At 43.6% G+C, this 18,781-nt stretch overlaps 7 protein-coding genes across 10 annotated transcripts in view; 5 read left to right on the top strand and 2 right to left on the bottom strand.

Annotated features, from left to right (window-relative positions):
* Nucleotides 1–18,781, bottom strand: part of RYa-R (RYamide receptor) — a 58,235-nt gene that overhangs the window by 35,482 nt on the left and 3,972 nt on the right. For both annotated transcript variants that reach the window (XM_017245516.3, XM_017245517.3), the window contains exon 2: nucleotides 332–1,104. In XM_017245516.3, the coding sequence (XP_017101005.2) occupies nucleotides 332–993 (662 nt within the window). In that variant the 5' untranslated portion in view covers nucleotides 994–1,104. The remainder of the gene's footprint in view (nucleotides 1–331; nucleotides 1,105–18,781) is intronic.
* LOC108128120 (phospholipase A1) lies at nucleotides 5,271–6,704 on the top strand. Its single transcript, XM_017245518.3, has 2 exons — nucleotides 5,271–5,333; nucleotides 5,636–6,704. Exons 1-2 carry the CDS (start codon nucleotides 5,294–5,296, stop codon nucleotides 6,619–6,621), a joined length of 1,026 nt encoding a protein of 341 aa, XP_017101007.3. The 5' UTR covers nucleotides 5,271–5,293; the 3' UTR covers nucleotides 6,622–6,704.
* Nucleotides 7,942–9,094, top strand: LOC108128121 (phospholipase A1 VesT1.02-like). Its single transcript, XM_017245519.3, has 2 exons — nucleotides 7,942–8,000; nucleotides 8,062–9,094. The coding sequence occupies exons 1-2, from the start codon at nucleotides 7,961–7,963 to the stop codon at nucleotides 9,039–9,041; spliced, it is 1,020 nt and encodes a 339-aa protein (XP_017101008.1). The 5' UTR covers nucleotides 7,942–7,960; the 3' UTR covers nucleotides 9,042–9,094.
* Nucleotides 9,723–10,837, top strand: LOC138926655 (phospholipase A1 VesT1.02-like). Its single transcript, XM_070281544.1, has 2 exons — nucleotides 9,723–9,766; nucleotides 9,826–10,837. The coding sequence occupies exons 1-2, from the start codon at nucleotides 9,727–9,729 to the stop codon at nucleotides 10,794–10,796; spliced, it is 1,011 nt and encodes a 336-aa protein (XP_070137645.1). The 5' UTR covers nucleotides 9,723–9,726; the 3' UTR covers nucleotides 10,797–10,837.
* Nucleotides 11,756–13,135, top strand: LOC108128122 (phospholipase A1). The gene is made up of 2 exons (XM_017245520.3): nucleotides 11,756–11,817; nucleotides 12,099–13,135. Exons 1-2 carry the CDS (start codon nucleotides 11,775–11,777, stop codon nucleotides 13,070–13,072), a joined length of 1,017 nt encoding a protein of 338 aa, XP_017101009.1. The 5' UTR covers nucleotides 11,756–11,774; the 3' UTR covers nucleotides 13,073–13,135.
* Nucleotides 13,697–16,020, top strand: LOC108128118 (uncharacterized). The gene is made up of 3 exons (XM_017245515.2): nucleotides 13,697–13,777; nucleotides 13,842–14,112; nucleotides 14,172–16,020. Exons 1-3 carry the CDS (start codon nucleotides 13,738–13,740, stop codon nucleotides 15,889–15,891), a joined length of 2,031 nt encoding a protein of 676 aa, XP_017101004.2. The 5' UTR covers nucleotides 13,697–13,737; the 3' UTR covers nucleotides 15,892–16,020.
* LOC108128126 (peritrophin-44) lies at nucleotides 16,321–18,342 on the bottom strand. Of its 3 annotated transcripts, XM_070281310.1 has the most exons (3): nucleotides 17,906–18,342; nucleotides 17,805–17,845; nucleotides 16,321–17,237 (listed from the first exon to the last, which is right to left on the bottom strand). In XM_070281310.1, the coding sequence occupies exons 1-3, from the start codon at nucleotides 17,920–17,922 to the stop codon at nucleotides 16,486–16,488; spliced, it is 810 nt and encodes a 269-aa protein (XP_070137411.1). In that variant the 5' UTR covers nucleotides 17,923–18,342; the 3' UTR covers nucleotides 16,321–16,485. The 3 variants fall into 3 exon arrangements, with proteins under 3 accessions (XP_070137411.1, XP_070137412.1, XP_017101012.2); XM_070281311.1 differs by lacking the exons at nucleotides 17,805–17,845; nucleotides 17,906–18,342 and adding an exon at nucleotides 17,599–17,770; XM_017245523.3 differs by lacking the exons at nucleotides 17,805–17,845; nucleotides 17,906–18,342 and adding an exon at nucleotides 17,300–17,487.

The following is an 18,781-nucleotide window of genomic DNA, read 5'->3' as shown; positions in this document are numbered from 1 at the left end:
TAATTATGGTTGCCTACAAACGAAATAACAAAAAATACACATCATTAACCAGAACAAAATGTTAAATATATAAAAAACAATTTCACATTTTGTGAATAAAACCTAATTCCGCTTGAGGATTTTATAAAAAATTCAATTAGTCTACTTTTTACTTCACGAGTATAATTTATAAGCCAAGTTCATATTTAATTCTTCACAAAGGGGCATAAATAGTTGGCATTTTTAATGCTTTCCGGGATGAAACCTGACAAATGTGTAAATTATTTCCATTAAATATCCCCCACCCTCCGGCTGGCACCTGTTTCGCACCTCCCCACCATTATGAACTCACCGTTTGGTGATGCGCGGCCTAAGGGGCCACATGATGGCTATGTACCGATCGATGCTGATGGCCACCAGGGTGTAAGCGCTGACCAGAACGGATACCGCCTGCGAGTAGTTGACAAAGTGGCAGAGGGCGATGCCGAAGGGCCAATAGTTGAGGATGAGCAGCGATATGAAAGAGGAGGGCACGCAGAACAGGGACATGAGGATGTCGCCCAGGGCGAGGTTGGCGATAAAGTAATTGGTCACGGTGCGCATGCGCGGGGTGCTCTGGACGATGTAGCACACGGTCCCATTACCGATCAGAGCAAAGATGAATATGGGAATGTACAGCAGGTAGACGGTGCTCTTGAAGTAGACGCTACTCCACAGATCCTCCGATTGTGTGTCGTCGGCTTCGCAGCTAAAGTTCATCAGCACGGTGACATTGAAGCTCTCGCTCTCCAGGCCGTTGAGTGTAGGGGTGCTGGAGGCGTACCCTTCGTGCAGCTCCTCCTCGGCCAGTGCTGCGGTTTCATTGTACAACAAAGAGGCGGAATCGGGCATGGCGAACAGCTCGTCCTGGTAGTCATCCTCCTCATTCCGCAGCAACGGCTCCTGTGGCGCTATATAATAAAGACTTTGTAACCGCCGTCTGGGCCACATCACCAGGCCTTTGTCCAACTCCATTCAAGTGCGTTCTGGAGGCTTCCCAGCAGTTGTTCACCAACTTCTAGTCCCTGAATACTTAGCTGTCCTCCAAACTTCTTCCCATTGTGGCACAGAAGTTATTTATGCCATCTGCAAGTAAAAAGGAATGCCATAATTAGCTTAAGTCGTGCAATTTCAGATTTTCTTTAGCTGGGTGCAACACGGCGGGTACTTAATATTAAACTGCAAATATTTTCGTTTACCAAAAACGTTGCATACTTTTGGGCAGCTGTCTGTATAAGAGTTTTGAGCAGGGTTTTCAGTTTTGCATAACAAATCGCCATAATAAGCGTAAATATGCAACCATCCATCAAGATGGAAAACAGACGAGCGTTTTGAAAGGATAACAGTATCCTTGCAGAGTTTTAGTTGGAGTTGTGCAAAAAATAATGTATGTGACGGCAAGGGAAGAATGAATTGTCGACAGGTGTTTTTTATATAAATCAAGTTTGAACTTTAATGTTTTGTTGTTAATACACATTTTTCAAAGGAAAAGGTCCGTTTTTTATTAACAAGCCTTTAAATTAAATATTTTCATATTCGTAGTCATATCCTGACCTATAGTTTCCAATCACTCAATTGAAATTATGTGAAAGCCAAACCAATATGCGTTGAGTTGGTAAGTAATTAAAAGTAAGTAATAAGAAAGTTAATATCGAAATACGCGAGTGTACAAATGGGGGAAATGAAAGTAATTTAAACTTGGGCCTTTCTATAAGTTGACTCACTGCCTGCCTTCGAATCATTTAACTCCATATCATTTCAGCTCAGCTTCACTTCGTTTTAATATCTCGCTGAATGAACTCGGAAATACAACTGACAGACGAACAAGCCTCCACCACCCAAGGGCCCAACCACCTCACCACCCAACCACCCCCAGCAAGGACAGGATAAGGTTATCAAGTGGGTAAATTGCTTATCTCAGCACAATAATGAGGACGAGCCTTTGGAAAGTGTCTGAGCGTGTGCGTGAGTTGTTTTTTCTTATCGTCTTCCCTTGCTCCCACCCCTGCTGTATTTTTTATCAATTATCCTAAAAAATTCCTCGACTGCTCGAGAGAGCTTTCTCTTTCCATAAAAATCTGGAAACCCATTTAAAATGTAAGGCTTTCCGAATATTGGTATTTGGGACTCTTTTGGTTTATATTTCCGGCCAAAAGTTGAGGAATTTATTCATTAATGTCATTCGAGCAAATCGCTGCCGAAGAACTGAAAACGGATCAAACCTTTTGGCTTGACAAGTGACAACAGGAAGCACAGAATGCGAACAAATTAAATAAACAATCTGGACCCAAGAATGTTGGGAGGATATTAGCTTTAAGGGAGAGCCAATAATGAATTTAATTGCACTCTAAATTCCACAAAATTTCTGGCTCATAACATATTCGGCAGGTAATCAAAAAATCTGCCCCGTTCGAGACTCCTGATTAATGAACAGCTCATCAATTTTGTATTAACAAGACATGGAAAATGTGCGTCGAATGCCAAAAACACACAAAATAATTACATGCCGGAGAGCCACTCCGTGTTCGATATTCAAACCGCACTACCGCTCGATGAAATAAAAATGCTAAAGCGGGGGAACCGAAGCTACAAATCCAAATTAAAACAGGACGAATACGAGGCCTTGGGCAACAGAAAGGCACGACGGCGGACTGTAACATGAAAATAATGTTGGTAATAAAATAAAATGCAAAATATTGACAAGAAATCACGTACAAGAATGGAAGCCAAGACGGGGATATATGGGCGCGCCATTGAAAATGTAATAACGTCTTAGATTTCCCCGGCCAGCACAAAAAAGTGGCATAAAATCAGATTTCTTGGGCTTAGTTGGCGCGTAATTTTGTTTAGCGGCCTTTTAGGCTCAGCGTAAAAATGGAAGCCACCAACAAAGGCTTCCTCAAAAAAACATTCGAAAGAAAACAGGTGGCAGACCTGTCGAAAATGTATTTCATAAATTCAATTTTCTAGCTAGCGACAAACCGGGGAGCAAAGAACTCAGTTCAGCCAAAATAAAGATGGTCTTGGAAAAATATTTTTAAAAAAAGCCCAGATTACAGCAAATTTGCAGGATTTCCATGGGCCAATTTGTGGGATGTGGAGGATTCGCTGATAGCGGGGGTTCGGGGCTTTCCAACCGGAAAATGGAATCTAACGCTGGCCTGAGGCACGGCCAAATGCAGTGAATGAAAGCCAAATTGTTGGTATCCAGCTGCCACAGAATGTTGCAACAAAATATTTACTTTTCCCAGACAGGCAGCCACATCCTTTAACCAAAGGAACAGTCCCTTTGCTGGAGGCCGCGTTTACATTTACAGGTAGTCGTCACTTTTGCTGCCATGTTTTAATACACTGTGAAAAATATTGTTATTTTTTTATCTTTAATCAAAACTGTAACCTTTAAATTAAATATTATAGCTATTATTTCTCCTTAAATATTTTGAGACAAATTTTCTTTCTATTTTAACATATTTACACTTTATTTCTTTAGATATCGTAAAGAAAAGACTTTTTTCCTGTGCAACCTTAACCACAACTGGCAATATCTTTGGCACTGTTGTCAGAATTATTTTGGCACTTTCTGCGGCATGTTTGTAATTATAATTAATGAGCAACCGTCAAGAGTAATTTTGCTTGGGGCAAAGTCAACAGCAGCCACATCTATGTGGATGTATTTTGTTGTTGAAGGAAATGCCAGGAAGGCCAGCCTCAACCACCACACAGCACCCAGTATTTAAATAGGCAAGCTCGACGGGTGGCTTCTGTGTGTCCTTGCGGCCCAATTAGCTCTTTAGTATGACAAGTATTTTTTGGGCAAAGTATGTGCAGCTGTTTGGACTGAAGTCTTGAGTTTCCTGCCTCTACTTGAGATTCATACAGTTAATCACCCGATAAAATATTTTTAGAGTCAGCTTTTCGAGCACACCGCCAGCCAGATAAGGGTAATTCTTGACCTTCACCCTACCTACACCCCCATTAAAAAACCAAAAAATAAGAGAGCAAAAATTTTATTTTCCTTCGGTCCTTATTTATGGGCTGACAAGTTTATTGTTTCTTGCGGCTCCTGCGTAAAATTGAATTTTATTGCTTGGTCCCTACTCACATATTTGCTCACATATATGCCAGTGATTTGTGGCCTCAAGTCTCCTTAAATAGGATTTAAATTGCGACAATTCCGTTATTTGTTTTTTGACCATTTTAGATGACTTAATGCCTAAAATAAGAGACCAAAAAGCGCTCCATTCAAAGCCAATTTCAATCTTGCAGATATTTCGCAGGCTACCTATCCTCTGTTGGTTATGCAAATTAGCTGTGTAGCCTGGTGTTTTCATTTAATTTGCTTAATCAAATGTTCGAGGAACCATTTATCAGGATGGGTGCACGTGCCACGGGAAATGCGACACTTTTGAAAAAGCTATTAATTCGAGAAATTCATTGAATCTGCCTGCGTCTCCGCCTCCGCTCATCAGCTCCTGTGTCCACAAAGGCAATGCCCAGGACTCGGTGGGGCCTGCGGTTGTGGTCGTGTTCATATTTGCGTTTTTAATTGAATTAATCTTTGGCTGAACGATAATTAAGTGGTCATTATGAGAATAAAAAGGACAACGGCCTGAAAGTATACCGCACTTTTAAATCGGCTGAAAAGCGCTGTAACTTCCGATTAAATACATTAATTAAGATAATCTCCAGGCTTCTACAGACTTCTGTGTAAAATTGCGCCTGGACCTGAGCCTTACAAAATTCCCACATCACCTGTTGGCTACCAATCCCTGCCACAGATTACACTCCACCAAGCTGGACACGATAAGGAAAGCCCCAACCGTAGGAATGCACTGAAGTGCGAAATTAAATGCCTATTTAATGATACGTATTATTAAGTATACTCGAGGTGACTTACAGGAGATTAAGAAAACATTCGAGGCTCGAGTGCCGCACCCTTTGCTATCGATAGCCATACTAGTTCGTAATTAAATACTGTAGAATTCCCTAAAATCATGAATTCTTTTACGTGCATTAACGCAGAAATCTTCAAGTATCTGTCGGCAAATCGTCGACGCAATTCAAAAGGCAATCAATAGATTAAGTTTCCATCAGATTCCGAATTCCTGAAAAACAAAAAAATAGGTCTTGCATTGGGGCCTGATTAATTTAAATGTCCGAATACCACCTAGTCAGAAAACGATCTAATCTCCCACCGATAAGAAGCCCACCATGGGACCTATAAAAGACTCGGCTTCCAACTTTACCAACCATCAGTTGTGGGTTCTTCTACAATATGAAGACTTTTGTACTTTTGGCATTCGTGGCTCTGGCCGGTAAGTTTCTAGAGTTCCAAGGAGTCCATTTAATAGAGAATCAAATAGCTTAAATATTTAAAAAAAATGGTATATAATATTATTGAATATTAAATAATATTATTTAACAAACTTATAGTTGTGATTACTATTAAATAATTTTTATAAGAAATGAACAAAATTAAAATACTATATAAAGATATGTATATCAAAAGCCACTAAACGTTTACCAATATGTACCAAAATGTATGTTAGTTCTTGTATCTTCTATAATGTTTTTCAAAAACTTTAAGTTGAATAAAATTTGTTTTATTTTTCCTTAGCTTCGGCTTACGCTCTGGAGGAATCCGAGCGTGTCAATGGGGAGAATGGCTGGTACATTCCCCAGATGGACGGTTCCTTCGAATGGGTAGACATGGACGTTGCCGAGGAGTGGATGGAGGCCCAGGAGCGCATGGAGAGTCGCGGCCTCACTACCGTGCCTGTTAACTTCTACCTGTACACCAGCTCGAATCCCACCAAGGGCAAGAGCATCAAGGCCACCGCCAAGTCGATCGACGCTTCAAACTTCAATGCCGCCCATCCCACACGCTTCGTGATCCACGGCTGGACTCAGAGCTATGTGAACAGCATGAACAAGGACATCCGCGACGCCTGGCTGTCCAAGGGTGACTACAACATCATCGTCGTCGACTGGGCCCGTGCCCGTTCTGTGGACTACGCCACCTCCGTGATGGCCGTCGCCAAGACCGGCAAGAAGGTGGCTGCCATGGCCAACTTCCTGAAGGAATACCGCGGCATGTCCTTTGACGACCTGTACTTCATTGGCCACAGCCTGGGCGCCCATGTGGCTGGATACGCCGGCAAGAACACCGACGGCCAGGTGCACACCATTGTGGGTCTGGATCCCGCCCTGCCCCTCTTCAGCTACAACAAGCCCAACAAACGCCTCAACTCCGACGACGCCTGGTACGTGGAGTCCATCCAGACCAACGGCGGAACCCTGGGATTCCTGAAGCCCATCGGCAAGGGTGCTTTCTACCCGAACGGCGGCAAGAGCCAGCCCGGCTGCATCGCTGACGTGACCGGAGCCTGCTCTCACGGACGCTCCACCACCTACTACGCCGAGGCCGTCGCTCAGGACAACTTCGGCACCATCAAGTGCAACGACTACGAGAATGCCGTGGCCAAGGAGTGTGGCAGCACATACAGCTCCGTCCGCATGGGTGCCGATACCAATGCCTACATGGTCTCCGGTGACTTCTACGTGCCCGTGAACAGCAAGGCCCCCTTCGGCATGATTAACTAAACTCGACGCAATAAAACCAGAAAATACTCCAGTTATCTGAAAAATACAATATTTTACTCACTCACGGAAACGGGGTTAAGAAATCGCCTTGACTTTTCATCAATGAATCGGCCTTATCGAGCCATAAGAACCTTTATGATGGCCATAATTCATAGGGGAGTTATCTGGCTAAAAATCAGCTATCAATAATTAGTCTATCAGATTTTATGACTTCTTTTGGTCATTCATGACTTTATTTCCTTTCAAGTCTTTCTTGATATTGCTCAACAATGGTTTAATTGATGAAGGCTTTAACAAAGAGTCCAATAAATAATTATACCTTTACAATTAGCAATTGGGAGTCTTTGATATAAACTTTATTGAGATTACTTTTTTTGCGAACGTAACTTTATTAGGAACTCCAGCGGAGTTTTAAAAAATAAACACAAATAATATGTTTATCCAACTTTATTGATACTAGTTCTTAGTTCCAATTTTCGAGTTGTACCTTTCTTATAATAGCTACGTATAAGTTTGTGGTGTAAATAGTAACAGTTCCGGGCAACAGTTCGTATGATTGATATTTGGTGCAACCTTATAAGCGCTAATCTAATACAAAGTAACAACAACTTTTATGACTCTGTTGACACACTTTTATGTTATTTGGACAAAGAATATAAACAATTTTTTAATTACAACAAAAATGATTAAGAAACAACAATTATATTATATTTTAATTTTTCAAGTAACTTTGTTTTTTTATTTTTATTATATTTTGCTTTATTTATTAATTTAATTAATTAGTTTTTTTAATTTTCAAATTGCGTTTTATTTCCTATATAATATATTCTGCATAGCTTAATACTCTACTCAAAATGTCACAATATCATATCACTCATACGCACTGTGGCTTTTAAAAGCATTTAACCTACAACCTCTTCTTATATATTTTACTTCCAATAATTATTACCCTCGAACAATTTTTTTAATTCCCCCTTCGTTCATAAAATAGTAATCTATTATTTATTATTACCTATGAATCTTTTTTGAACCTCCTTCGCCCCTGACCACTTCTAGGCCCACCACACCCACTTTTGGCGATCATGACATTCAGAGCCTTATCAAAAGTGTGATGCAAGTACAAATACCCGGTTCTTGAATTTCCACGCTTATCATCTACGCAGGAGAAAAGGCATTCGCTATCAAAAAAATGTTCTAATCATGGTATCGGTCCTATCTCATCGCTCGCACGGCAGTCAGAGTGGTCAAGTGCTTATTGATATTAAAAAGTGATTACCGTACTCCTATAAAAGGCAGGAACAACTGGCCCTCAACATCACAATTGGATCAGACCACCAATATGAAAGTCTTTGTTGTTTTAGCCGCTCTGTTGGCCGCTGGTAAGTGTTTTTCTCAGAAAGGACCTGCGAAAGGACTCTAATAAGAACCATTTTATTCCAGTGAGCGCCGTGCCCATCGAGGAACGTGTGAATGGCGAGAACGGCTGGTACGTTCCCCAGGCCGATGGCAGCTTCGAGTGGATGGCTACCAAGGACGCCGAGGAAATGCTAAACAATGCAGCCAAGATGGAGGGACGCATCAGCACCAACGCCGTCAACTTCTACCTCTACACCAAGTCCAACCCCACCGACGGCAAGAAGATCGAGTCCAAGGCCAGCTCCATTGAGGGATCCCACTTCAACAAGGACCATGGCACCCGCTTCGTTATCCACGGCTGGACCCAGAAGTACACCGATGACATGAACACCCGCATCACCAAGGCCTGGCTCTCCAAGGGCGACTACAACGTCATTGTGGTTGACTGGTCCCGTGCCCGGTCTGTGGACTACGCCTCCTCCGTCCTGGCTGTTCCCGGAGCCGGAGCCAAGGTTGGTGAGATGATCAAGTACCTGCACGAACACCATGGACTGGACCTGGATAGCCTGGAGGTGATTGGCCACAGTCTGGGTGCCCACGTTGCCGGCTACGCTGGCAAGACTGTTGGTGACAAGCGCGTCCACACCATCGTGGGTCTGGACCCCGCCCTGCCCCTCTTCAGCTACGACAAGCCCGCCAAGCGCCTCTCCACCGACGACGCCCACTACGTTGAGTCCATCCAGACCAACGGCGGCAAGCTGGGATTCCTGAAGCCCATTGGCAAGGGTGCCTTCTACCCTAACGGCGGCAAGAAGCAGCCCGGCTGTGGCCTGGATGCCACCGGATCCTGCTCCCACGGTCGCTCCGTTCTCTACTACGCTGAGGCTGTATCTGAGGACAACTTCGGAACCATCAAGTGCTCCGACTACGAGGACGCTGTGTCCAAGAAGTGCGGCAGCACCTACAGCTCTGTTCGCATGGGAGCCGTCACCAATGCCTACATGGTCGATGGTGACTACTATGTTCCGGTGAATGACAAGGCTCCTTTCGGCAAGATCGAATAGATTGGCCTTGGATGCGAACTCTGAATAAAATGCTCAATTTCCTTTAAAAATGATTACGCTTTCTTTTTATTCTCATTTTTTTAAGTACACAGTACTTATTCAAAAATCCGTTCATAATGCAACTCATCTTAACACAAAGGAACAAACACTCTTGTAATCTTCAAACACTTTGTTTTCCACCTGCTAGAATCTCTAGAACCGAAAAACAAAATCCCCCCACTCAGCAACAAAATATAAACTCATCAAAGTCAATAGCCCGCTACCAGTTTTGAAAGTAGTACTTGAAACTGAAGTGTGCAGGGATTTTCGAACCACTTGATTAATCTATAAGCTCTGTACTATTTATAATATATCTATCAGCCAAAGATTAGTACATGTTTTTAAACCCTGACAGGGGGTAGAACATATTAAAAAGAGTTTTGTATATTTATGTACTCGTAATGGGTGTAAAATGATTACCTTGTTTCTTCACAAAATTATTAAATAAAATAAAAATACAGCTTAGACTTAGGTAAGTTAAAAACAGTGATTACTTATATATACATCCCTCATCTAGTCTACAGATCACCTCACCAAATATTATCAATTTAGAGAGTAGATAAGAATCTGGAACTCGAGTGCTTTCTGCTGCCTATAAAAGCGCAACAAGAACCCGTCCTAGACACTATTCGGTTTAAATACCAAAATGAAGGTAATCGTGTATTTGGTTCTTCTGGCTGCAGCAGGTGAGTACTCAAAACTAAAATATTTCAATCTAGATTCTAGAATACACTTTTTCTTTCAGTGATTGCTGTGCCTATCGAAGAGCGTGTTAATGGCGAAAATGGTTGGTTTGTTCCGAAGGACGATGGCAGCTTGAAATGGTTTGATTTGAAAGAGGCAGAGGAGCTCATGCTAAGAAGCAGTTCAGTCGAAGGTCGTGCCAACGATGTGACCTTTTATTTATACACCAAGGATAACCCCACAGAAGGCAAGGAAATAAGGGCCGAAAAAGCCTCCGTCGAGGACTCGCACTTTAACAAGAACCATGGCACACGATTTGTGATCCACGGATGGAAGGGACGCTACACGGACAGCATGAACGTGAAGATCACCAAGGCCTGGCTCTCCCGAGGCGATTATAATGTAATTGTGGTTAACTGGGCCCGAGCCATATCCGTGGAGTACGCCACCTCGGTGATGGCTGTTCCCGGAGCCGGAACCAAGGTGGGCGAAATGATCAAGTATTTGCACGAGCACCACGGCATGTCCCTTGACAATCTGGAGGTGATCGGTCACAGTCTGGGCTCTCATGTGGCCGGCTATGCTGGCAAGACGGTGGGCGACAAAAGGGTTCATACTATTATCGGCCTGGACCCAGCTATGCCACTGTTTAGTTACGACCAGCCCAGCAAGCGACTCTCCACCGAGGACGCCTTCTACGTGGAGTCCATCCAAACGAACGGCGGACGGCTGGGATTCCTGAAGCCTATTGGAAAGGGAGCCTTCTACCCGAACGGTGGAAAAACCCAGCCAGGATGCTCCTCTACGGACAATTCCTGCTCCCACCAGCGCTCCGTGACCTACTACGTGGAAGCTGTCACCCAGGACAACTTTGGGACCATCAAGTGCAGGGACTACGAGGCGGCGGTGGCCAAGGAGTGTGGAAGTACCTACAGCAGTGTGCGCATGGGAGCCGACACCAATGCCTACATGGTCGAGGGGGACTTTTATGTCCCGGTGAATGACAAGGCTCCATTCGGAAAAATTGAATAGAAAAACGAACAATAATAATAAAAAATTCAATTGCAAAAATATTAGGTCTCGCAAGAGCTTTAGTTCTGTCAGTTTATCTATACAGGGATTGTGGCGTCCAGGGGGTCTAATCACTCACAATGATTAAGGCCAAGTGTTTTCTATTATTTTCAATATCAAGGTAGTCCACCTGGTAAGTCTATTTTAAAATGCAAATCGCCATTCATAATGATTAGGACTATATAGATACTTTGTCTATAGGTATGATATACTATAGACATTCCAATTCCCCAAAGAATGTCTTTTGATTAGAATTGACGTATTGGTAGAGTATTATTGGTAGATAAAGCTGTCATAAAAACATCTATTTAAATCTTAAGATTTTGTTTTGTTTTTAAACACTCAAAGATTAAGAAAATACAAAAACTGAAACTTGTTTTCAACATATATGTATGATATAAGTATTATAATTAGTTTCCAATAACTATGAAATCAGCCCCTTTTTGCGATCTTGATTATGACTATTTTCTAGTTACAACATTTAATAAGATATTGAAATACCAATGGACCTGCGATGTGCGAACAAAGAATTGATAAAAAGAATATCAAACTGATAAAGTATCTGGGCACAGGCAGATAATAGTAACGATGATTAAATAAGACGTCAGTCATAGCAGAACTTTATCTGAAACGTGAACCACTCGAGAAGGGCCACGCGGCCGAAAATATCAAATCGAATTCAATCAAATTAAACGAAAGATGGACATTCTACTTAGGCCCGATTGCCGGAACACATGCTCCGCCCCTCGACTTTCCGACCACAACGTCCTTATCGAATCGGCGTGGTCCGAGTGTCCGAATGGCCATCCATTGGCCCTATCTCGAGTGGGGTGCTCCAATGTTTCGAAGATTCCATCGGAACATCGGACCATGGAGTCTCATATATAAAAGCGACCCCATGCCATCGCCAGATTGTTAGTTGGAGTCGACTTTGCTACAATGATGAAACTGCTTTTGGCCCTGGCCTTCTGTGTCCTGGCGGGTGAGTGGATAAGTAAAATATTACATTTTATATTTGGGGTACTAAGCATTAATCACAGTTCTATGGCGTCGTAATTGCACTTCCATTGCACTTCCTTTTTATAAGGGGTATTTACATTCTTTGATGATGTGAATCTTAAGTCATATTTGAATTATTCAGATTGACCTTTAAATATTTGTACAGCCTATAATTTATTTTAAAATGAAGAAAAAGCTTAGCCCAAAAGAAACCCTCTTTTATCTAACTATGAATATTTAATAATTTTAAATATAAATCCTCAGCTAATGCCGTTGAGATCCGCGAGAATGGTGAGAATGGATGGTACGTCCCCCAGGTCGATGGCAGCCTGGAGTGGATGGACCGCGAGGTGGCCGAGGCCTTCCTGGAGGCCAGCAGCCGCAAGGAGGGACGCAGCGTCCTTAACCCCGTGACCTTTTACCTCTACACCCACTCGAACCGTGACAACCCTCAGGAAATTAAGGCAACCTCCGCCTCCATTTCCGGCTCCCACTTCAACCCCAACAATCCCACCCGCTTCACCATCCACGGCTGGTCTTCTAGCAAGGACGAGTTCATTAACTACGGAGTTCGCGACGCCTGGTTCTCCCATGGAGACATGAACATGATCGCCGTCGACTGGGGACGCGCCCGGTCCGTCGACTACGCCTCCTCGGTGGTGGCCGTCCCCGGAGTAGGTGAGCAGGTGGCCGACCTAATCAACTTCTTGCGCAACAACCACGGACTCAGCCTGGACAACACCATGATCATTGGCCACAGCCTGGGCGCCCATGTCTCGGGCTATGCCGGCAAGAACGTGAAGAACGGCCAGGTGCACACCATCATTGGCCTGGACCCCGCCCTGCCCCTCTTCAGCTACGACTCCCCCAACAAGCGCTTGAGCTCCACCGATGCCTGGTACGTGGAGTCCATCCAGACCAACGGAGGAACCCTCGGTTTCCTGAAGCCCATCGGCAAGGGTGCCTTCTACCCCAACGGCGGCAAAAGCCAGCCAGGCTGCGGCGTTGATCTGACCGGTTCCTGTGCCCACAGCCGCTCCGTCATCTACTATGCCGAGTCCGTCCAGCAAAACAACTTCCCCACTATGAAGTGTGGTGACTACGAGGAGGCCGTCTCCAAGACCTGTGGCAGCTCCTACAGCTCCGTCCGCATGGGCGCCACCTCCAACGCCTACATGGTGGCCGGAGACTACTACGTTCCCGTCCGTAGCGAAGCTCCCTACGGAATGGGCAACTAAAGCCGTTTCAGCCAAGTTAATAAATTGAGTAAAAGCTCTGTGAGCCAAAGCAATTTTAAAAAAGCTTTAATTGGTTATTTGTTAAGGGTATTCGGGGCAAAAGATATTCATTATTATGATCATTAAAAAATACAAAAAACTTTTATAAAAAAAGTATTAATATTTTTATTATTTTAGATAGTTAGTTATTTTAAAAACCACTCCCAATACAAGTATAATATTATCCGATCTCTATCGTTAAAGAATTTTACTTTTCAAAATAACGTATTTTATTAAGGCAGATTCGAAATTCGAATATAAACTGATTCAAACATATCGCTTTGTATCAAAAGTAAGGAACTTTAGATTGGGTTTTTAAGTTCCAAAACGCCTTTAAAAAAATTATTCTATTTACAAAAAAATCTCCAAAATGTAATTGCTTGAAATTGTTTCGGGGAAATTCGGTAATCATTCAAAAGAGGAAAGTAATTTCCTGGAAAATGAATTAGGCTTGATAGGAACATTCGGTGAGCTTTTTGCCACTGGATTTAAATCTAACTGATTAGAAATGATCTAATCACTTGTCACTAGCGTTGTTGCGCAGGTTTTGGTTTCCATTCAAGAAGGAAAGGTATAAATAGCAGCTACAGGTGCGTTTAATAAACCATTCCAATAAAAGTCTCACGATGAGATTGTGCTTCCTAGTATTGGGCTGCGTGATAGCTGGTACTTTACCCTTAAACTCGGACTTTTCAACAGAAATAACATGGAAATATCCCAATTATTCTAGCTAGTGCCTGGCCGGTCAATGAAATTTCGCTGCGAGTTCATGGCCTCAACGGCTGGTATGTGCCCCAAGTAGCTGGCGGTCTGAAATGGGTCACCAAGTCGGAAGGAGAACGCGAGGTGGCTTCTTACGAGACGGCACTGGAAGGTCGTTTGTCGACCAACACTGTGAAGTTTTACTTGTACACTCGGACAAACCCCACTGCAGGACAAGAGATCAAGGCCACCCAGGCCTCAATTGATGCTTCCAACTTCAATCCCGAAAATCCCACCAGGTAACTTCTTCCCAAAAAAAAAATGCAATATCAAATCAATAATTAAATTACCTTCACAGGATAACCATCCATGGCTGGAATTCCAACTACAAAGATGGAGTCAACACCAGAATAGCCAACGCCTGGTTCCAGTACGGAGACTACAACATGATTGCCGTGGACTGGGCTCGTGGCAGATCGTTGGAGTACGCCTCTTCTGTGGCCGGAGCCCCAGGAGCTGGCAAGAAAGTTGCCGACCTTGTGGATTTCCTGGTGGAGAACAAAAACCTGAACCTGGACAACTTGGAAGTGGTTGGCTTTAGTCTGGGCGCCCATGTTGCTGGCTTCACGGCCAAGAATGTGGCTAGCGGAAAGGTCGGCAAAGTGGTGGGCTTGGATCCCGCCTCCCCACTGATTAGTTACACGAACACCGAGAAACGTCTGGCCAGCGATGATGCCCAGTACGTGGAGGCCATCCACACCAATGGCGGTACCTTGGGCTTCACCAAGACCATCGGACAGGCAGACTTCTACATGAACGGTGGCAAGTCTCAGCCTGGCTGTGGAATCGACATCACCGGCAGCTGCTCGCACACCCGCGCAGTTCTCTACTATTCGGAGGCGCTGCTGTGGAACAACTTCCCCTCGAAGAGGTGCGAGACCTACCAGCAGGCCAACAAGAACTCTTGCGGAGATCAGTTCAGCACAGTTAAGATGGGAGCCTTTGTGAACTCCGTTATTGCCGAGGGCATCTTCTACGTCCCGGTTAACAAGGAATCTCCATATGGCTTTGGCGAGAAGGCGGATGAGACTACTGCTTCTCCGGAGGTCACTACAACTCCCAAGGAAAATGGAGGTGAGGAAACCACTGAGGGGTCGGGTGGAGAGGAAACTACGGCTGCTCCTGGAGGTGAAGAAACTACTGCTGCTCCCGGAGGTGATGAGACCTCTGCTGCCCCTGGAGGTGAGGAAACTACAGCTGCTCCCGGAGGTGAGGAGACAACAGAAGGATCAGGAGGTGAAGAGACCACTGCTGCTCCTGGAGGAGAAGAGACTACTGCAGGTTCCAGTGGAGAAGAAACAACTGCTGCTCCTGTAGATGAGGAGACTACAGAGGCTTCGAGTGGTGAAGAATCTACTGCTGCACCAGGAGGTGAGGAGACTACAGAAGGTTCAGGAGGAAAGGAGACCACTGATTCTCCTGGAGGAGAAGAAACAACAGCTACTCCTGGGGAAGAGGAGACTACTGATGGGTCAAGTGGCGAAGAAACTACTGCTGTTCCTGGAGGTGAGGAAACCACAGCTACCCCAGAAGAAGTTGAGACAACTGTTGCCCCTGGAGATGGAGAAGAGACCACCGGCGCAGAAGATGATGAGACTACAGAGACTCCCGGAGGCAATGACGACGACTCGACTACCGGAGAACCGGAAGAGGTACCCACGACCTCAACCATCGTTCCAGAGACTCCAACCGTCACCACAACCACTGAGGAGCTCACCACCACAACCGTAGTTCCAGAGACTCCTACCGTCACCACAACCACTGAGGAACCCACCACCACAACCGTCGTCCCAGAGGCTCCAACCGTCCCCACAACTACTGAGGAACCCACCACCACAACCGTCGTTCCAGATACTCCAACCGTCACCACGACCACTGAGGAGCCCACCACTACAACTATCGTTCCCGATACGACCACGACCAGCTCACCCCCCGACGACGACAAGAAACCACCTAGCAGTTCCAAAAACATTTTCATTTTCAACGTATTTCTGGTCAACGTTAAAGTCGAGAAGTAAATCAATAACCAAAAACATTCCGTAGCTGAAGTCCCCGCCAACTGAGCGCGGAAAAGTTTGCAATAAAGTCCAAACCAATATCGCATTTCCAATAAAACCCTAGAACATAAAAGGGGCGGGCTAAAGGAACCCCTTGCTTTTAATTACCGACCTGGGTCTTCGATGTTCTTCTACCCACCCAAAACTGACGCACCAAATCGACTGACTCACATCCGACGAATCAACATCCTCGTTAAATTATTGTCTAATCAGTTCCAGATGGGCTCGATTAGCACTGAGACAGATTATACTGGTGGCGAGTACAAAACTTTCCTTATCGCATTATCACCAGTCACTGCTGCCATTGAATGGCCTCCATAAAGAACTTGGCCAAAAGTCCCAGTACCCAAATGGCAACTTCCCAATTAATTTAATTTTATGACTGGTAACTTATCGTGCGAGTTTATTTATTATTCATGTCCAATCGCTTGTCTTCCCTGGTGATCGATAGTGGCACTTTCGCCTTTTCATTCAATAGATTCTTTTTTTAACATACACTGGATCATTATCGTTTCAAAATTTGACAAAATCGCACTTTAGATTTCCAAATCACAATCATTTTGCACAAAGGTTTTTAAAACTTCTTATAAGGCAGACACCCTCAGTGTCCACCATACAAGACAGCAGCTTGACATTGAAGTAAGAACCACTTGGACAGAGTTCCTCAATTTGTTCTCCATTAACGCACTTCAAGTATCCTGCACAGTTATTGGGGTCCAGTTTTACTTCCCCCTCGACACAGATAACCGGCGGTTGCACACAGACCCCGTTGGTGTCTATAATGCAGGTCTTGTAAACGGGTTCGAAGTAGCTGCCAGTGGGACACTTTTTGGACTCGGGACTTCCATTCACACAATTCAAATAACCGGCACAGTCATTGGGATCGGCAGATACTGTGCCATCGGTACACTGACTTGTGGCATTCGCACAAACACCATTTTCATCCATAACACAGAGGGATAGAACGGTATTAAAGTAACTACCGCTGGGACACTTTTCCTTTACAATCACTCCATTCACACACTCCAGATAGCCGGCGCAGTTATCCGAGTCTTGATCCACTTGACCCTCTATGCAAGACCTTGGCGCATTTTCTGGACAAATTTTCAGCTCATCCACCACACAAACTTGGTTGTTGTCCTCGAAGTAGGTGCCTTCGGGACAAGTCAAGTGTAAATGCTCCTCATCCAGGCATTGGAAATAGCTGCCACAGTCCTCGGGATCAGCTTCCAAGGAGCCTTCCTGGCACATTTTTGAATCTCGGATAACTTCCGTCAAGGATGGAGAGACCAGGGAAATTAAAACCACTACAGCGGGTTAAAAATAATTAGTCACTGGTTGCTTTTTCCTTGGTGGTGTCCTGGCTCACCATGGCAAAATATCCAAACGCGTTGCAATTTCATTTTTTACTGAATTTGCAACCCAACAGTTCCAGTTGCTTTTATAAAGCAACTCCATTAGAATAATTGTAGAGAGATAGTGTTTTATCTTAACAAGGTAATGGAATTTAGTTTTGAGTGACAAGTGTAAACAGAATAACTAATATTTTTTGCAGCAAACAAAAGATATTGTGCCAGGTTCGACCCAAAACCCAAAAGGATTTTTTTACAATTAGAAAATCTATTAGTAAGGAATGCTCCGGTTCACACTTTTGTGTCAACTGATTACCATATTTTCATCACTTGTTCGAGCTTGGGCTTCCGCTTGAGTTTCTGCAACAACTAGCGAATTATCATACTACTGGGGAAATCCCCCCGGGCTTTCGTTGCCTTTGTTTGTGAAGGTCAAAGGGCTTAGACGTGTCGGGAAATGAGGTAGAACATATGGCACATCATCTGCCAGTCGCCTTAGGGCTCATTATTCACTTTACTTACCCAAAGCTGACGAGCCGTCCTTAAAGCTTTTAGTCCTTAGCCTTTAAGCCCGAAAGGAACGTTAATTTATTAAAATACAAAACTGTTACGATATCGTTTACCGGATTGTTGTTAACATTTTTTGGGTTTTCGCTCGATTTTCTCCGATTGCTGGCTAAATGGAAATGGAAAACCCTTTCACGCAGCTCGTGTGTTGTGGTTGGACTCATGGGGTGAGCAAATATCGCAAGCATTCGTCCACTTTGGTAGCAATAAATATTCCGTTTGTTGTTCAAAAGAACTCTTTGCCCGACTGTTGGCTAAAAAATTTCAAACACGCATTCCCCAATGTCCTTAGTGGGTCGTTTCCCAAATGGCCCTAAAGGTTCAAACGAAAAAAAATACGCTCTTGGTCAGGGCTAATGATACGACTCCTCGGGCTGCTTGCTGGCTAAATGGTAGCAAGTGTGCCAACTAAAAAGTGTCAACAATTGTCGCATCTTGGGGAGTTGACCTCCATTAAAGACTAGTTTTTATTTTGTTTTCGGAAAATGACTTAAAAAGTTTGAACGGTGCGATTAGGTTAAAATGGTAGTTTGAATTTTTAACTGTAAGAGTTATAACTTATAAAAGTATATAGTACATACGATAAATTATACAAGTATCGAAAAAAATTAAGAGGATACTTAAGAGAACTATTATTATTTAACATAACTCGAAAATTGTTTAGAATATTCTTTTCTATTGTTAAAATTATTCATGATTTTATTTTCTAATTTTTGATGTCATAAAAGTAGAGTAAACACTTAAAATATCACACAATAAAGACTCAAATAAATAAATAAAATTATTCAATTAATTTTGTCTCTATTATTAATAATATATAAGTATATATAGTTTTTCTTACTAATTGTACAATATTATTATGGCAATTTTGTGGCTAAAATGAATAACTTTTTGTGTAGAAAAGGTCATAAAATATTCTCCCAGTGCGTTTT

The sequence above is a fragment of the Drosophila bipectinata genome, chromosome 3R (assembly GCF_030179905.1).
Source record: "Drosophila bipectinata strain 14024-0381.07 chromosome 3R, DbipHiC1v2, whole genome shotgun sequence".
Lineage (NCBI taxonomy): Eukaryota > Metazoa > Arthropoda > Insecta > Diptera > Drosophilidae > Drosophila > Drosophila bipectinata.
Note: the sequence above shows the minus strand (reverse complement) of the source record. Positions and strands in the feature narration are given on the sequence as shown.